Raw genomic sequence first — 17634 nt, forward strand, 5'->3', positions numbered from 1 at the left:
AAAATGAGGAGTTGAAAATTGCTCCTCCAATGCTGTCTAAGCACATGTATCTTCGTGAGGGATTCCCCCCCCCCCATCTGAGGAGTAGGTGAAAAAAGGAAAGTCAAAAATAGAAACCACAAATTTTGTTTTCAACAGAAAGCAAGCATGTTATTTGGACAGAAACTGTCTCGTACAGTTAAAAGCTTCAGTACTTTCCATATATCTGGCCAATGAGTTAAACTTTATTACACTGAAAATACTGAACTCTTCCCAACAGCCTTGTTATTATTTGCTAATGCTGTGGATTTTCTCTTGCGTTAAAGAAAAAGGGGGAAATAGCAGCAAGCTTTCACTCATTCAAAAAGAAGTTATTTCTTAGGAGTTGTTCACATACACACAGCCGGCCAGGGTTTCTGAGATTTCTAATTTCTCAGTTGGAAGATGAGCAAGGGGCTTCCATTTCTTCCCACCTCCTGTCAATTTGGGGGTTTACAAGGGGGCCTTAAGCTGGGGTGAGAAACGACTGATCTGAAACGGGACCAGGTCGTAAGAGGGCTCCTCACCCAAGCTCAGCTCGCAAAGGATCTTCCCAACAACAGGAGCAAACTTGAACCCGTGACCTGTGGAAGAGAGACGAAAGTAAGAACAGATGCAGACAACCAGCTGCTGCAGTCGGCGTAGACAACGCCAAGCAAGATAGACCAACCGTTGAACCCTGTTTTCCAGCTTCTTGCGAATCGGGGCTCCATGCAGAATGCATGCAGAATGTGCCGGGTTCAATCCCAGACATGTCTCCAGGCAGGACTGGGAGAGGCTCCCCGCGTGAAACTCTGGAGAGCCATTGCTGCCAGCCAGTGTAGGGATGATAACTGAGTTAGGCAGACTGATGCTCTGGCTCAGTATAGAGCAGACTGCTATGTTCCTTCCCCGTTTGGATTTTTGTTCTAAGGACACAAGAACTGCCCCGTGGTCTTCGGAGGAAGGGCAGCATGCAAATTTGATAAATAAATGACATAAATGCAAAGGGGCCACTGGATCAGGCCCATGGCCCTGTCTAGTCCAGTGTTCTGTTCTCACAGTGACCGACCAAGGGCCTTTAATTGGAAATTGCTGCTTCCGACTCTGGAGGCAGATCGTAATAATAATAAAATAATAATAATAATAATAATTTATTATTTATAGCCCGCCCATCTGGCTGGGTTTCCCCAGCCATTCTGGGCGGCTTCCAACAAAACATTAAAATACAGTAATATATTAAGCATTAAAAGCTTCCCTAAACAGGGCTGCCTTCAGATGTCTTCTAAAAGTTTGGTAGTTGTTTTTCTCTTTGACATCTGGTGGGAGGGCGTTCCACAGGGTGGGTGCCACTACCGAGAAGGCCCTCTGCCTGGTTCCCTGTCACTTGGCTTCTCGTAGCGAGGGAACCGCCAGAAGGCCCTCGGAGCTGGACCTCAGTGTCCATTCCTCTTTTAAAGCCATCCAGGTTGGTGGTCATCGCTGCCTCCTGTGGCAGGGAGTTCCATAGTTTAAAATAAGTCCTTTCCTTTCCTCTGTCCTGAACCTTCCAGCATTCAGCATCACCAGATGTCCCTGAGTTCTTGTGTTATGAGAGAAAGAGAGCAGCTTTTCCCAGTCCACTTTCTTCAGGCCCTGCATAGTTCTAAACTCTTCTATCCTGTCGCATCTGACTTGCTTTTTCTCCAAATTAAAATGTCCCAAATTAGAAAGCTGCCTTATACTGAATCAAACCGTTGGTCCATTTAGCTCAGTATTGTCTACACTGACTGGCAGCAGCTCCCCAGAGTTTCAGGCAGAGCATCTCTCTGTGGCAGGCACCTTCTTGTCGTCCTTACCTGAAAATCCTGCCCCAATGGCGATATTTCTAAAATGTGGGTGGCGATCTAACACGAAGTCCTCATCTGGGGTGTTCTGAGGAGGGCGTTGATGATGAGAAAGAAAAGAAAAATCAAGCTATGTTAAGACATACATACATACATAAGGTAAAGGGACCCCTGACCATTAGGTCCAGTCATGACCGACTCTGGGGTTGCGGCGCTCATCTCGCTTTATTGGCTGAGGGAGCCAGCATACAGCTTCCGGGTCATGTGGCCAGCAGGACTAAGCCGCTTCTGGCGAACCAGAGCAGCGCACGGAAATGCCGTTTATCTTCCTGCCGGAGTGGTACCTATTTATCTACTTGCACTTTGACGTGCTTTTGAACTACTAGGTTGGCAGGAACAGGGACCGAGCAACGGGGGCTCACCCCGTCATGGGGATTCGAACCGCTGACCTTCTGATTGACAAGTCCTAGGCTCTGTGGTTTAACTCACAGCGCCACCTATACATACATGAACCTTCCATTGCTGGGAGCTCTCAAATCTCTTTGATTTGATGAATTAGCTGGTGGAAAGTGCAGCTATCAGTCCCAGACATGGTGACCATGTGCACAGTGCATAAGATTTTGGCAGGGGTATTTTTTTTGGGAGGGGGGGTGTCTCAAAGGCATAGGGGAGCCTCCTTGCCAAAAGATGCTGCCTCTCCAACCTTCTCCATCTGCTCTTTCCAGCCCCGGGTCCTTCTCCCCATCTGCCTCTACTCCAGATAAGGTTGCCAACCTTTTAGGAGCGGAAACGTGGCTCTGCTCCTCCGCCTTTAACTGCAGAAACAGAAGAGGGGAGCTTTGCTCATCACATCTTTCCGGGCCAGAAAAAAGCTCCCATCTGTTTGAATTTCCTCTGCGTCAGGCTGCTGCTTGCTACATGCTTCGGAGCAGAGCCAGAGGGAGAAGTTGGCAACCCTGCCTCTCGTGTTCCCTCCTCATCCCAGCCTGCTTTGTCTAGCTGGAGTTTTAGACTGGATCCTCAGCTTCGCACTGCAGTCTCTCCCTCCCTGGCCTCCCAGCTTCTGTGAATAATGACCCCCTACCAAACTTAATTGGATTGCCCCCATTTCTATTCCTGGCAAAACTCCAGCCAACATAAGGATTGCTCTGCGGCTGGTATTGTCTAATCTAGATCCCTCCGGGACACTTAATGGCCCAGGCATGATGGATTGCTTTGTCCCCAGCGCCCGCCACTCCAAGGTAGACTGCCCTTTGACTATGGAGGCTCCATCTCTCAAGGGGGGATAATAGCTCCTGATAGCCCTCGCTTTTGTGGGGTTTTTTTTTTTTTTTGTCTGTTTCCATTTTGAAAAGCTCTCTGGGCCTCTGGCAATCACTCTGAAGTGAGAGTCGTGAGTTTAATTATACATCATTTGAAGAAGTGCTTCCATCATTGGTCCTGAATGAGCCTCCTGCCAATCAATTTTCATATGGCGATCCGAGAATGATGGGAGAGAGAGAGAGAAATGTCCGCTTATCTTGATTGTTTTTATCAGTGGCACCACAGGCAGAAATCTAACAGGCGAAGCCTCCCTCCATTGCAACACCTCTCCTTTTTTTAACACGCCGGTGTGAGAAGCGTCTCTCTAGAAACGTCTACAGTCTCCTTCACCGTGTTCAGAAAATAATTCAGCTCAAAGATTCATGACCAGGAGGGGAGTTGATAGAAGGAGGACGTGGACCCTTGCTAAAACAGCTGCGCTGGCTGCCCATCTACTACCAATCAGGTTTTGAGGTTATTGCATTAATTTACAAAACCCTGAACAACTTAGGTCCAAGACACCTCAGGGACCTCCTGAACCCTTTTATCCCAATTTGATCCCTACAGGAACATCGTCGGTCATCCATGGAGTTGGTGAGGCTCGGTTGACCACAATGAGAAACTGAGCCTTTATTGGCATCAGTCCAGTCCTGTGGAACTCTCTGCCACTGGAAATTCAGCAGGCACCTTCCTTGCCAACTTTTAAATGCTTGCTGCAAACCACCAGGCCTATGCAGACAATTAATAACATATCCTTTCACAGTGGTTAATTGAGGTCTGCTTTTAACGCCTGATCTTGCATGGTTTTATGTTTTCATTTCTGCAAACTGCTTTGTTTTGCTTTTTAATCATGCAGGGCATACACATATTTTTTATAATTAAATGAATAAACTCCTTGGTTGTTGAATCGGCTGTTGCTGGATGGCAGAGCTTTTGATGGTGCTTACCGTATACATGCAACGCTCCTGAACGGCTGGCTCGGGTTCAAGACCTGGCAGATACTTGCTCACAAAATCCTGTAGGATGCGGAGATCAGGAGCAGAAGAGCCCGGCTGGTCGGGATGGTCAGGGTCCACGGGGGTGCCGTAATGGTAGCAGACCTGTGGAAGGCAGGGGGAGAGCCAGGCTGCAGATCCACAGGGCAGCAGTCAGGAGGTGACAGGTTCAAATCCAGGCACCTCCAGTTAGGGCCGAGGAAGACCCCTGCCTGGAGTCCTGGAGAGTTGCTGCCAGTCAGTGTGGGCAGCCCTTAGCTAGATGGCGAGTCAGCCAATGGTCTTTCTCATTTTAAGGTAGCTACAGAGGTAAGAGACAGAGGTAAAAGACGCCTGCTTTTTGGGAGAAAAGCAATGACAAACCTAGACAGCATCTTAAAAAGCAGAGACATCACCTTGCCGACAAAAGTCCGTATAGTTAAAGCTATGGTTTTCCCAGTAGTGATGTGTGGAAGTGAGAGCTGGACCATAAAGAAGGCTGATCGCCGAAGAATTGATGCTTTTGAATTATGGTGCTGGAGGAGACTCTTGAGAGTCCCATGGACTGCAAGAAGATCAAACCTCTCCATTCTGAAGGAAATCAGCCCTGAGGGCTCACTGGAAGGACAGAACCTGAAGCTGAGACTCCAAGACTTTGGCCACCTCATGAGAAGAGAAGACTCCCTGGAAAAGACCCTGGTGTTGGGAAAGATGGAGGGCAAGGAGAAGGGGACGACAGAAGACGAGATGGTGGGACAGTGTTCTGGAAGCTACCAGCATGAGTTTGATCAAACTGCGGGAGGCAGTGGAAGACAGGAGTGCCTGGCGTGCTCTGGTCCAGGGGGTCACGAAGAGGCGGACACGACTAAACGACTAAACAACAACAACAACACAGCGGTAAGACTGAGCTGGGGCAGAAATTCAACCGAGTTCGCATTGAAAGGAGAACTTTCCTAATTCACACTTTCCAGAACAATGCACAGACCTTCCTCTCCGCTGCTCCAGAACCCATACCAATGGATTCATATTGCAAGGAACGAGTTTCTGGCATTCATTTAACTTATTTCATACAATTTATATACTGCTTGAATGTAGAAAAAAATACCCTAGAGCCCTTAGAATTAGGAAGAACTTTGTGATGACAAGAGCTGTTTGACAGTGGAATGGACTAGCTGGGATAAGGGCGGGCTCTCCTTCCTTGAAGGTTTTAAACAGAGGCCAGATCACCATCTGTCAGGCATTGTTTAGCTGAGATTCCTGGGGTTGGACTAGATGGCCGTGGGGGTCTCTTCAAACACTACAGCTCTTGGATTCTATGGCAACAGCAGCCATCCTTTGAAATCCATGCTTAAGTTTTGCTGTGCAGTTTTCCCAGGGGTCAGCAAACATTTTCAGCAGAGGGCCGGTCCACTGTCCCTCAGACCTTGTGGGGGGCCGGACTATTTTTTTGGGGGGGGGGATGAACGAATTCCTATGCCCCACAAATAACCCAGAGATGCATTTTAAATAAAAGGACACATTCTACTCATGTAAAAACACACTGATTTCCAGACCATCTGCGGGCCAGATTGAGAAGGCGATTGGGCCGGATCCGGCCCCCAGGCCTTATTTTGCCTACCCATGAGTTTTCCAGTCAAGGAGCATAAACTGAGGGACGCATGCTATTTTGTGAACTCTTCTGATGTCTTTGGATGGTATATAAATTTAATAAGTAATAAGATGATAACCTGCTAGAATGTGCATGAGAGAAATCTGCACGGAAACGCCAAAATTTAGAAGCAAATACATGGCAAACTGATGCAGAAATGTGGAGAATTGGAAATTCTCTGTCAACTGCCTTTGTGTCCCTGATCTCGCCTCCTTCCCCACCGCCACCCAGCCCCTTCCTCTCACCTTGACAAGACCCGGGTACTCGCCAGCCGGCAGCCCATAGAGATCTCGCTTCTCCCCGTTCAGGTTGATCCCGAGGAAGCAAGGCAGCTTCTCCAGGAGGCTTGGGGGGCTCCCAGCTTTTGCCCTCCAGTAGCAGACAGCGATACGCAGAGGCTGGAGGGAGGAGGGAACCACAACATAAAAATGGGGCTTCTTCTGTGCCATCTGACTTCTTTCTGGCCAGCTTTGGAGGGGACGACATGTCAGGGGTCTGCCGCTTACCTGGAGAGGCAGGTGCAGCCCCAACGGGGCCAGGAGGCGGTTGGCCCAGGCTCCTGCGGTCACTACGAGGTGTTTGGCACGATACTGCCCCTGGCTGGTGGTCACGGTGATCACGGCCCCGGGAAGGATCCCATGGACTTTCTCTCCATCACGGATGGTCCCTCCATTGCGTTGGAACTGGTCCTGGAGGGGAAAGTGGGGAGAGTGGTGATTTGGGGGGAGATATTTGGGTCAGGCTCTGCCCCATCTCCCCTCCCGTCATTAAATAAGAGTGTGTAGCTGTGTCTCTGACCCTGCCCACTGAGGTTGCGTGGTCTTTGACCCCTGCCACCCAAAAGAAAAGGTTTTCCACCTTGCAAGCAGTTTTGTAAGGTGTATTATTTGAAGTATTGCAAAAAAAGATAATGAGGAGAATTAAAAGTTAAGGATAATTAAGGTAAAGGTAAAGGAACCCCTGACCATTACGTCCAGTCATGGCTGACTCTGGGGTTGCGGCGCTCATCTCGCTTTATTGGCCGAGGGAGCCAGCATACAGCTTCCAGGTCATGTGGCCAGCAGGACCAAGCCGCTTCTGGCGAACCAGAGCAGCACACGGAAATGCCGTTTATCTTCCTGCCGGAGTGGTACCTATTTATCTACTTGCACTTTGAGGTGCTTTCGAACTGCTAGGTTGGCAGGAGCAGGGACCGAGCAATGGGAGCTCACCCCGTCGCGAGGGTTCGTACCACCGGCCTTCAGATCAGCAAGTCCTAGGCTCTGTGGTTTAGACCACAGCACCACCCACGTCCCTTAAGGATAATTAAAGGTAATAGGAAATTTAAAAATAAATAATAAGTGAGAAAGAATGGAAAATCATCAGAGGTGTTGACGGAAGTCCTAAAATATTGTATAAGATGAGAAGTTGTGTTGTATGAATGTTGAAATTGATATGTTAAAAAACCAATAAAAATGTATAAAAGAAAAGAAAGAAAAGAAAAGGTTTTCCACTTCTGGTGTAAGTAAAGAAGACAGGCCCCTGCCTGCAAGGAGCTTACAGTCAAGAGTTCTGGTGATGAGGGAGCAAAGGGAGAATGCGAGAGGCAAGAGTGAAAAGAAAAAGAATTGGGATGAAATCTCTCTCTCTCTCTTCACACCCTTGTTACCTGGCCAGCTTTTACCGCCTTGTCAGCAAACAAGATCGCAGCGGTGTGATCACACACAGCCACCTCTCCGCCACGCAGGTGGATTCCTGGGAATCTTTGGGCCAAGCTCTCTGCTGTTAATGCTTCGCTGGGGACGTGGTTGCGCTGCATGGCATCCCAGAACCTTTGAAACGCAGGGTTGTCCTTGCGCCCCAGAACCAACATTGGTGTCTGCCTGTAAGGAGAGAGGATGGGTTTGCAGTTGAGGCTGCTGGAGTGACCTTGGAGGAGCCTGGCTTTCGGCAGGTGGGAGGAAGAAGCTTATGGGGTTAGGATCATATAATTGGGGAGTTGAAAAGGAACCCCAAGGGCCATCTAGACCAACCCCGGCAATGCAGGAATCACAGCTAAGGAATCCCTGACCAGGTGTCCATCCAAGCTCTGGAGTCCACCGCCAAACACCATCAGAAAGGTCTTTCTAATGTTTAGTTGGGATCTTGACATTTGAGTCCATCAGTTTGGGTCTTACCCTGTAGAAACCTGCTCCATCTCCCATGCAACAGCCCTTCAGATATTTGAAGATGGCTCTCACATTCCTTCTCAGTCTTTTCCTATTTTCCAGGCTAAACATACCCGGGTCCTTCAACTGTTCCTCATCAGGCTTGGTTTCCAGACCCTTGATCATCTTGGTCACCCTACTCCTGCTTGTCGACATCCTCCTTAAATTGTGGTGCCCAGAACTGGACACAGGACTCCAGGTGTGGTCTGACCAAGGCAGAAGAGAGCGGCACTCTGCCTTCCTTCAATCTGGACACTAGACTTCTCTTGATGCAACAGAGAATCAAGAGCTGAAGACCATCTGAGGTCCCCCACCAAGGCTGGTGAGGAGCAATGCGGCCTGGGGAGTGGCCTGAGGTCAGGATACAGGGGTCTGGGGGGAGCATTTGCCCCCCCTGGGCCCAGAGGTTCCCTGCTCCTGCATGAAAACACAACGGGAAAGGTTCTGTCCCCGCAGTTGCTGCCGGTCAGAACAGGCAACACTGGCCAAGGTGAACCATCGCCCTGAAACCGCTTGTGGAGGCAGCTTCCTAGAGAGGCGTTGCCAGCCGGTCCTCACGAACAGAGCTGGCGTCTGGGAGACGGTGGCAGCCCTTCCCTGGGCTTGTCGCTAACAAGATGGATGGGTCTATTACGTATGACCCTGGCGAAATGAAAAATCATTTAGACGTGCATTTCCTTAATGGCGCTTCCTTTATAGAGTCACATAAATTACAGGGGGAATCTGTCTTGGCTCTCAGTGGGGCAGGGAGCGTGTCGGGGGGGGGCAGGAGGAGGGGGGGAAGAGGGATCTATATGCTACTTTTGGAGAGAGGGAATGTAGCTCAGTGGCAGAACATCTGCTTTGCATGCAGAAGTCCCTGCTTCAATCCCCCATGGCGTCTCCAGATAGATCTAGGGAAGACCCCCTGCCCGAATTCCTGGAGAGCTGCTGCCAGTCAGTGCTGACAATACTGAACTAGAAGGACCAATGTGCTGTCTCAGTATAAGGCAGCTCTCAAGTTAAGTCACTGAGAGTCATGAGGACTAGAACCTAGCATTGTTTTAAGATGAAAGGCAGTGGTACTTCTGGACTTGGGCTTGGGGAGAGACCCCCTGCAAGAAACCCCCTTCCAGTCAGTGTAGTTAGTAGACTGTCCTGAGTGAGATGGACTCAGGGGTCTGACTCGCCAGGAAACCGATTCCTCTGTTCCCATTTTGACCATTTATCATGAGGACTTAAGAGCAAGGCAGAGTCCTCTGTTCCGACCTATTTTGCTGATGAATCACTTCCAACAAGGACCTTTGACAGTGCAATAAAAAAAAGCGTATCAAGCAATTGCATATTTGGAATCAACAAGGAAAATGTCGTATGTATAGAGAGTTGAAACAGTTGAAAAATAATGTATAATATTGCATGCCATCCAATCTCTGAGCGGTGTGAGATTTCGGGGGTTCCAGGGTTTGTGATTCCTTTTGGGAATGTGGCACAGCGGAGCCTGTGGTGTCTTTAGGATATATGGTTTATTGGCACAACCTGAGCCTGCGATGGAGGCGTTCACAGCATGAACACCCCAAAAGGGTCTCGCTTCTCCCACAGCCACAGCGGTCAGGAGTGTGTGCAGGAGCCAGGCCCTGTGACCAGTAGGACTTTGCAGGACTGGGGCCTTCCTAAGTTTGTTCTGAAGAGGCAAGGCGCGGCCACACAGGTGAGGCCGATTGGTAACTCTCAGCACCTGGTGGCAAGAGCCGGGAAGGGATATAAGGTCAGCATTTCCCTTCGGCTCTTTGCCACAGCAACACGTTTCCTGCCTTGCTGTGTTTGGCTTCTTGACCCCTTGCTTCTTGGTCCTCGGACCCTTAACTTCGTGACTCCTTGCTTCTCGACCCTCGGACCCTCGGCTTTATGACTGCTTGCTTCCTGACCCTCGGACCCTTGGCTTCTTGACTCCCAGCTCTCTGACCCTCTGACCCTCGGCTTCCTGACTCCTGGCTTCTGGACCCCTGTTCCTGCTCCCACCCTGCCATCTTGCCCCGATCCTGACATCCCCTGCAGGGACTTTGATCGCCTGTGAACGAGACCGTGGATTCAAATCAAACCTCATGCTCTGCCTCTCCAGTTTTTCCAGCTCGCTGCTTTACTGCCAACTCAACTCTCTGGTTTTTGTCCTTCTAACAAACTGGGAGGCCAATCCATTTGGCGTCTGGCACAGAGCCCCTTCTCCTATGTTCTCTTAATGTCCCATCACCCAGGTGATCACCTGAACACAGAGAGCTGGCCTGGCTTGATTAGCTGTTAACACTCGCTGGATCCAGGAATTCAGCTACGCCCAGGAATACCTACATGCACACTTGAAAGGCCCTGCTTGCTCCTTCGGCGATGCTTGTGAGGAACCAGCTCAGGCACAGGCAAACTCGGCCCTCCAGATGTTTTGGGACTACAACTCCTATCATCCATAGCCAACAGGACCAGTGGTCAGGGATGATGGGAGTTGTAGTCCCCAAATATCTGGAGGGCCAGGTTTGCCTGTGCCTGAACCAGCTTATCACTCTGCTATGATTCCTGCATTGCAGGGGGTTGGAATGGATGACCCCTGGAGGCCCCACAATTCTATGAATACACAAACAAAGACATATGTGCATATACATTATATACCATTTCCAATACTCTTGAAGCACAACCACAGAGGGACCCCGCTTCCCCTCCTCACAAGAGCACCCCCCATTGTTCCCCCCCTTTCTTCCCGGCGGCTCCTCACCTGTGGAGTTTGGTGCCTGCCTCTTCCTCCAGCTCTGCCCAGAGGCGATAGGCCTCTCCCAACATGGCCGTGTAATAGTCCTGGGGGTAGGCGCTGCGGATGATCCGGCTCTGTCCATGGGAGCTTCCTCGGGTGTGGGGCAGGGGGAACTTGTAGGGCAAGAGAAAGAGAAGGAGGCAGCCTGAAAGCCCAATTGTCTGACTCACTAGATGGCCGCTTCCGGCGTTCCAGCAGAAGGGGGTCTGTTTTATTCCATTACAGCTGAGGTAATCTCAGTTTAATAGGTAAGCTGGCCTGAAGGACTTTTGGGATGTAAAAGTTATAAAATATACATATATTGGTGTGGGGATGCATTGAAGCAGCAAGTAAGCAAGTGAGAGGACTCTGTACTCCCGGTGGAGTACAGGATCAGGTTTAAGGTGCTGGTTTTGACCTTTAAATCTCTATACGGCCTAGGACCCTTATACCTACGGGACCGCCTCTCCTGGTATGTCCCACAGAGGACCTTACGGTCTTCAAACAAAAACATCTTGGAAGTTTGGCCCTGATCTGGTGGAATGCTGTCACAAGAGACTAGGGCCCTGCGGGACTTGACATCTTTCCGCAGGGCCTGCAAGACGGAGCTGTTCCACCAGGTCTTTGGCCAGGGCACAGCCTGACCCCCTCTCTCTGTAATCCTCACAGAACTCTAGCCCAATGGTTGCCATCAATTTGACTCTGAATTGATTTTATAATGAATTGATTTTAGAATGCTGTGTTACTTTTATTGTTGTTAGCCGCTCTGAGCCCGGCTTCGGCTGGGGAGGGCGGGATATAAATAATTTTTATTATTATTATTATTATTATTATTATTATTATTATTATTATTATTAAAATCTCCCCCCCACTTTTTGACACTACCAGCATTGAGGAGGAGGAATGATGGGAGCCATGGAAGCCGGACGCAGCATGAGTTCCCCTGGCCCCCAGGGGGCCATGGGAGCTGAACATCCCTTGGTGCCAGAGGAACTCACACAGGTGGCGCCTGGTGTCCCAGAGACAGATTGCTTTCAAGTGGGACAGGGAACCTAGAATCCTCAGACGCTGTAAGACCACAGCCCTCTTCATCCCTGACCATTGGTCATGCTGGCTGGGAGCGGGTGCTGATGGGAGCCAGAATCCAACCCCATCTGGAGCGTGACACGGTCTCCAGTCCCAGCCTTAATGAAGCCGCTTGATTCTCCCTTCCCTTGGTAAACATACACAAGGACCAAATAAATTAAGACATAAATCAAAGAAGAGTCGCTGCTGCCGGCCAGTGTGAACAATACTGAGCAAATGGACTGGTGGTTTGAACTGGCTTAGGGCAGCTTCCTGAGTGCCTGGTATTGTGCAATTGGGGGGGGGGCTGCCCATGTGGGATAAAATGCCTCCACCCCCCAGCCTTTGGGACGGTAGCAGCATTTTCGGAGGGGTTTGTGCGTGGGTGTCTGCAAAGGGGCATACCTGCTCCAGCAAGAGGGTCTTCTGCCCTCTCTTCGCCAAGTGGTAGGCAGCAAAAGTGCCCTGGATCCCTGCTCCCACCACGATGGCGTCGTAGAAGCGGCTGGGCCCAGCTGTCTCTGGGGTAGCCATGGCCGATCTTTCTCCCCGACTGGGCTTTGCTCCTTGCTGTGGGGAGCTGAGCCAAGGGGCAGAGACAAAGTCCAGAGTCCCAACTTGGATGCCACTCAGTAACGAGAGAGGAAGCTGTTTACACGGAGTTGGGCTGTTGGCCCAGCTGGCACAGTACTGTGATTCTATGACTTTAGGGCTGGTTCAAACAGAGACACAAGAAGCTTTCTGCTGAGTCAGACTATTGGGCTATCTAGTTCAGTAATGTCGACACTGACTGGCAGCTTAGACGGCTTTAAAAGGAGGAGGAGGCAAATTCTTGGGAGGGCAAAATCTATCAGTGGCCAACTGGTCATGACAGCTAGACCGAACCTCCAGGAGCACAGGCAGTGAGTATAAATTGCTGGGGAACCAAAGGCGGTCAGGGCTGGCGGCTTTGTGCCTTACTTGTGGGGCAGACAAATCTGTCAGGTTTGTTTGTTTCTCTTGGGTTTCTTATTTTTCCAGTCTTACGTTTGGTCTGTGCATTGTCACAGACACACACACACACACACACACGCACACACACACACATTCCTAATACAGAATTATGGACTTGTACTGTTGGAAGGGCACCCCTGTGGTCATCTATCCCAACCCCCTCTCAATGCAGGAATCACAGCTAAAAGAATCCCCAACAGCTGGCCATCCAGCCTCTGTTTAAAAACCTCCAGTTTACAGTGGTGCCTCGCAAGACGAAAAGAATCCGTTCTGTGATTCTCTTCGTCTAGCGGTTTTTTCGTCTTGCGAAGCAAGCCCATTGACAGATTAGCGGATTAGCGCTATTAGCGGCTTTTAGCGGCTTTTAGTGGCTTATCTGCTGATCGGATCAGCTGATAAGCGGCTTAGTGGCTTAGAAAAAGGGGGGGGAGGGGAAAAAACCCGCAGGAACTCGCAAGACATTTTCGTGTTGCGAAGCAAGCCCATAGGAAATTCGTTTTGCGAAGCACCTCCAAAACGGAAAACTCTTTCGTCTAGCGAGTTTTCCGTCTTGTGAGGCATTCGTCTTGCGGGGCACCACTGTATATTCATTTCACTACGCATTTTTTTGACTGAGAAACTGACTTGCAAAGTTCAGAGTGCGAATTCTGAAGGGATAGCTGCGTTCCAGCTTGCGTAGTGCATTAAGATGCGCTCCAAACTGAATTTCTCCCCGCCACATCCCTACCCACTGGGCTTCCCACCGGGGCACTGGGTTGACTGCTTTGGCAAAGCAGGTTTGCTGGGTCAGACCAGCCTTTGGCTTGATCCTACGCGGGCTCTTCAGATGTTCCCTGGACCAGACAGAAGCAAACAGCCCCAGCGCTGTGGATCCCAGACTTGCTGGTGCAGCAAAAGTATCACCAAGTCTCGGAGGCAGGCAGGTGGGCGATGCCCCAAGGAACTGCCTGGATGAGATGATGGATTAAGGCCCTCCTCTCTCTCCACCTGCGCCTTTTGGCCTGTTAACTCTCCTCCCCGTGGTCCAGCGGCTCCATCTGTTAACACCTCCGCTCCTGCTCTGGGGACTGGGTTATTATTTTTTCCTCCTGCGTTTGTACCAACCAGGCCTGCCAAGCAGAGCACACCGGGCACCGAGCGACCGCCTTGGCAGCCAGTCCGTTGCAGCAAACTAGGCCAAGCGAGACGCAGTCCCCCACCCCCCTTGGTCTGAGTTAAGTTGCAGCACAAATCCTGGAATCCAAGAGGGAGGTTTAACTTGTATTGATTTATTTGTTTCCTATAACTTAGACATCGCTTGATTGCTTTTAAAATTTTTTTAAAAAAGACTCAAGAGCAGTTTACGAAAGAGAGAAAAACTAGAAAGTTACCGGCAAGGAGAATTAATGGCAATTTAAGACTTGCGGAAGACACAAGACCTACCCACTTTGGAAGAATGGCAGATGAAGCTGATTGACTGTATGGGACTGGCAGAAATGACTGGCAGAATCCGTGACCAGGGAGAAAAGTCGGCAGAAGAAGATTGGAAAAAATTTAAGGACTATTTACAAAAATATTGTAAAATTAAGGAATGTTGAATGATGTTGGATTGAACTTAAGGGGTTTCAAGCTGTAATTATGATAAAATGACTTTCTCTTTTTTTGTAAGTAAGAATTTAAAGCTACAACAATTTAAGATGTTGAGATAAGGATTTGCTGTATAAACAACTCAAACTGGGTATACAAGAAGGGGAGGTACGAGGAGGTCGGGGAAACAAGTTACAAGAAAATAAGTTGTGAAATTAATGTGTTTTTAATATTTTTATGTTTGTTTTTTCTTTTTGTTTGTTAAAACTTGGAAACTTTAATAAATATTTCTTTAAAAAAAAGACTTGCAAAGAGTTAAAATAACAAGAAATAAACTCTCACCAGCTTTCTAAACATCTGGGTGGGCTCGAGTAAAGGAAAACATTTTCAGCAGGCGCTGAAAAGAGGGCAGAGAAAGTGTCTGCCTGGCGTCCATAGGCAGGGAGTTCCAAAGTGTAGTGCCTGGAGACAGATTCAGGCTTGGCCGATAGTGAAATCGCCCTTCCCAAAAGACGGCTGGTGGCTGCAACTGAGGCTTCCTTGGAGCACAGGAATGTAAGAAGGTGCCTGGTTCATCTGGTTCAGTATTGCCTGCACGGACTGGCAGGGCCTCTGGGGTTTTGGCGTTTCCCAGGCCTGCCTGGAGATGCTTGTGAGCATTGAATCTGCGACCTTCTGCATCGAAAGCTGGCATTCTGCCACTGACCTATGAACCTTTTCGTGAACATCATGTAAGATTCTGGTCCTCATGATTTTGAATAAAGGGCTGAATAGAATAGAAACACAGGAAGCTCTTCCTTATACAGAGACAGGGCCCTGGTCCATCTAGCCCAGTACTAGCCGCACTGACTGGCAGCAATGGCTCTCCAAGGTTTCAGGTGGGATATCTCCCCCCCCCCCCAGCCCTACTGGTGATGCCATTGGGGTTTGAACCTTGGACCTGTTGCATGCCAAGCAGATTCTCTGCCAGAGTGACAGCCCAGTACAAGGTCTCTTGCCCACCCTGGCATCTGGAGTGCTGAAATAGCAGCCTGCCAAGTGCTGGGAACTCTGGGAAATGTAGTTGTAGTCAGATTAGCCTCAACCAGAGCCAGGGCCTTTTTAGTACTGGCCCCGGCCTGGTGGAACGCTCTGTCTCATGAGACCAGGGCCCTGCAGGATCTGATTTCTTTCCACAAGGCCTGTAAGACAGAGTTGTTCTGCCTGGCCTTTGGCTTGGAATCAGCTTGATCCCCTTCCCCTCTTTCCTTTTTCCTTTCTCCTTCTGTGGCGGAACTCCTATTTGGGGACTTCCCTGGCTTTTTTCTGGCCCACGTAGGACCAGTCTGGATAGTTAGCCTTGGTAAAGACTTGACGTTTTCATCCCCCCAAAAAGTTTTTTATTTGAGTTTCCATTGAAATGAGGCTGTATTTTAATGTATTTTAATCTTGTTTTTGGGGACGTGGGTGGCTCTGTGGGTTAAACCACAGAGCCTCGGGCTTGCTGATCAGAAGGTTGGCGGTTCGAATCCCCGCAATGGGATGAGCTCCCATTGCTCAATCCCTGCTCCTGCCAACCTAGCAGTTCGAAAGCACTTCATGTGCAAGTAGATAAATAGGTACCGCTCCGGCGGGAAGGTAAATGGCGTTTCCGTGCACTGCTCTGGTTTGCCAGAAGCTGCTTAGTCATGCTGGCCACATGACCTGGAAGCTGTACGCCGGCTCCCTTGGCCAATAAAGCAAGATGAGCGCCGCAACCCCAGAGTCGGCCACGACTGGACCTAATGGTCAGGGGTCCCTTTACCTTTACCTAATCTTGTTTTTAAGTTGTATTTCAATCAATTTGTTTGTAGAGTCAGTGTGGTGTAGTAGTTAAGAGTGGTAGATTCGTAATCTGGTGAACCGGGTTCGTGTCTCCGCTCCTCCACCTGCAGCTGCTGGGTGACCTTGGGCCAGTCACACTTCTCTGAAGTCTCTCAGCCCCACTCACCTCACAGAGTGTTTGTTGTGGGGGAGGAAGGGAAAGGAGAATGTTAGCCGCTTTGAGACTCCTTTGGGTAGTGATAAAGCGGGATATCAAATCCAAACTCTGCTTCTTCTTTATATTGGGTGTTAGCTGCCCTGAACCTGGTCTTGGCTGGGGAGGGCAGGGTATAAATAAAATTTATTATTATTATTATTATTATTATTATTATTATTATTACTACTACTACTATTATTATTATTAGTTTTCAGGGCACTTTATTGATGCCCCACGCCCAAAAAAGTCTGAAGAAGTACTAAGCATTCAAGAATTCCAGTTCACAAAATTGAGCCAGTCTGTAGGACGAGGAATTGTATTGGTGCAGGATTTGCCCTGCTTGGGTGCTGGATGCCATTGGCTAAATGATGACACAGAATCATAGAGCTGTAGAGCTGGAAGGGTCCCCCAAAGGTCATCTATTCCAACCCCCTGCAATGCAGGAATCACAGCTAAAGAATCCCTGGCAGGCGGCCATCCGATCTCTGCTTAAAAGGCTCCAGCGAAGGACATGTGTTGCTGTGGGTACCACTTTTCAGCCAACATGGTTCGTAGGAGTAAAATGATATTTGCAGGTGGACCGCAACACTGTCTCCTTCTCCCAGGGGTTGGACCTCTTGAAGCATGCCAAATATTAGAAGCCCCTTTCTAAGTGCCGTTCTGCTGGGGGGTTTTCTTTGGGGGGGAGAACCCTTTTCTCCTTTGGAAAGCACTAACTTTATTAGTACAATAAAAACAATCAATTTAATCCTCGATGGATTTGATGCTTATGTTAATTACACACCACAAAAAAATTAGCTGACTGATATTACGAAACATAAAAATGCTAGAGGGTAATTATTGTAGCTTTTAATTATAGCAGGTAAGCTTTCTTTCTTCCCTTTTAAAGAAAAATTAGGGTTGTATCAAATCTACTCAGAGTAGACCCTCTGCAACGAATGGCCCTAAGTTACTCAGGCCCATTAATTTCCCTTGGACTCCTCCGATCAGGGCTAACATCAGTTGCAACCCATATAATTTTATTTAATCAGTATTAAACATACAATTCAGCAATATAAAACAGACATACAGAATCTCTCTACCTCCCTAAAATAAAATAGAGATAATCTTCTATTGTACTTTCCCTCACACTCTAACCACTAAATTCCACCGGCTTTAAATCCACATAAGCGCTATTATCAATTATACCAGCAAATCGTTTCCAGGTATTCCTGATTCTCTCCCGACATACATGGCTACTAAGCTCTGTTTATTTAGCACTTCTAAATACCATTTCTGATTCCTCAACATAGTTGTCAATTTAATCGGATTTAGCTGCTCCCAGCT

At 48.9% G+C, this 17634-nt stretch overlaps 1 protein-coding gene across 1 annotated transcript; it reads right to left on the reverse strand.

The window, feature by feature from the left end:
- Window positions 1-123: 123 nt before the first annotated feature.
- On the reverse strand, window positions 124-12339 carry PIPOX (pipecolic acid and sarcosine oxidase). The gene is made up of 8 exons (XM_083480875.1): window positions 12156-12339; window positions 10671-10819; window positions 7396-7609; window positions 6254-6436; window positions 5993-6145; window positions 4073-4225; window positions 1836-1911; window positions 124-602 (listed from the first exon to the last, which is right to left on the reverse strand). The coding sequence occupies exons 1-8, from the start codon at window positions 12282-12284 to the stop codon at window positions 472-474; spliced, it is 1188 nt and encodes a 395-aa protein (XP_083337001.1). The 5' UTR covers window positions 12285-12339; the 3' UTR covers window positions 124-471.
- Window positions 12340-17634: the final 5295 nt, after the last annotated feature.

This window comes from Podarcis liolepis, assembly GCF_965112155.1.
Source record: "Podarcis liolepis genome assembly, chromosome: 16".
NCBI classification, from domain to species: Eukaryota; Metazoa; Chordata; class Lepidosauria; order Squamata; family Lacertidae; genus Podarcis; species Podarcis liolepis.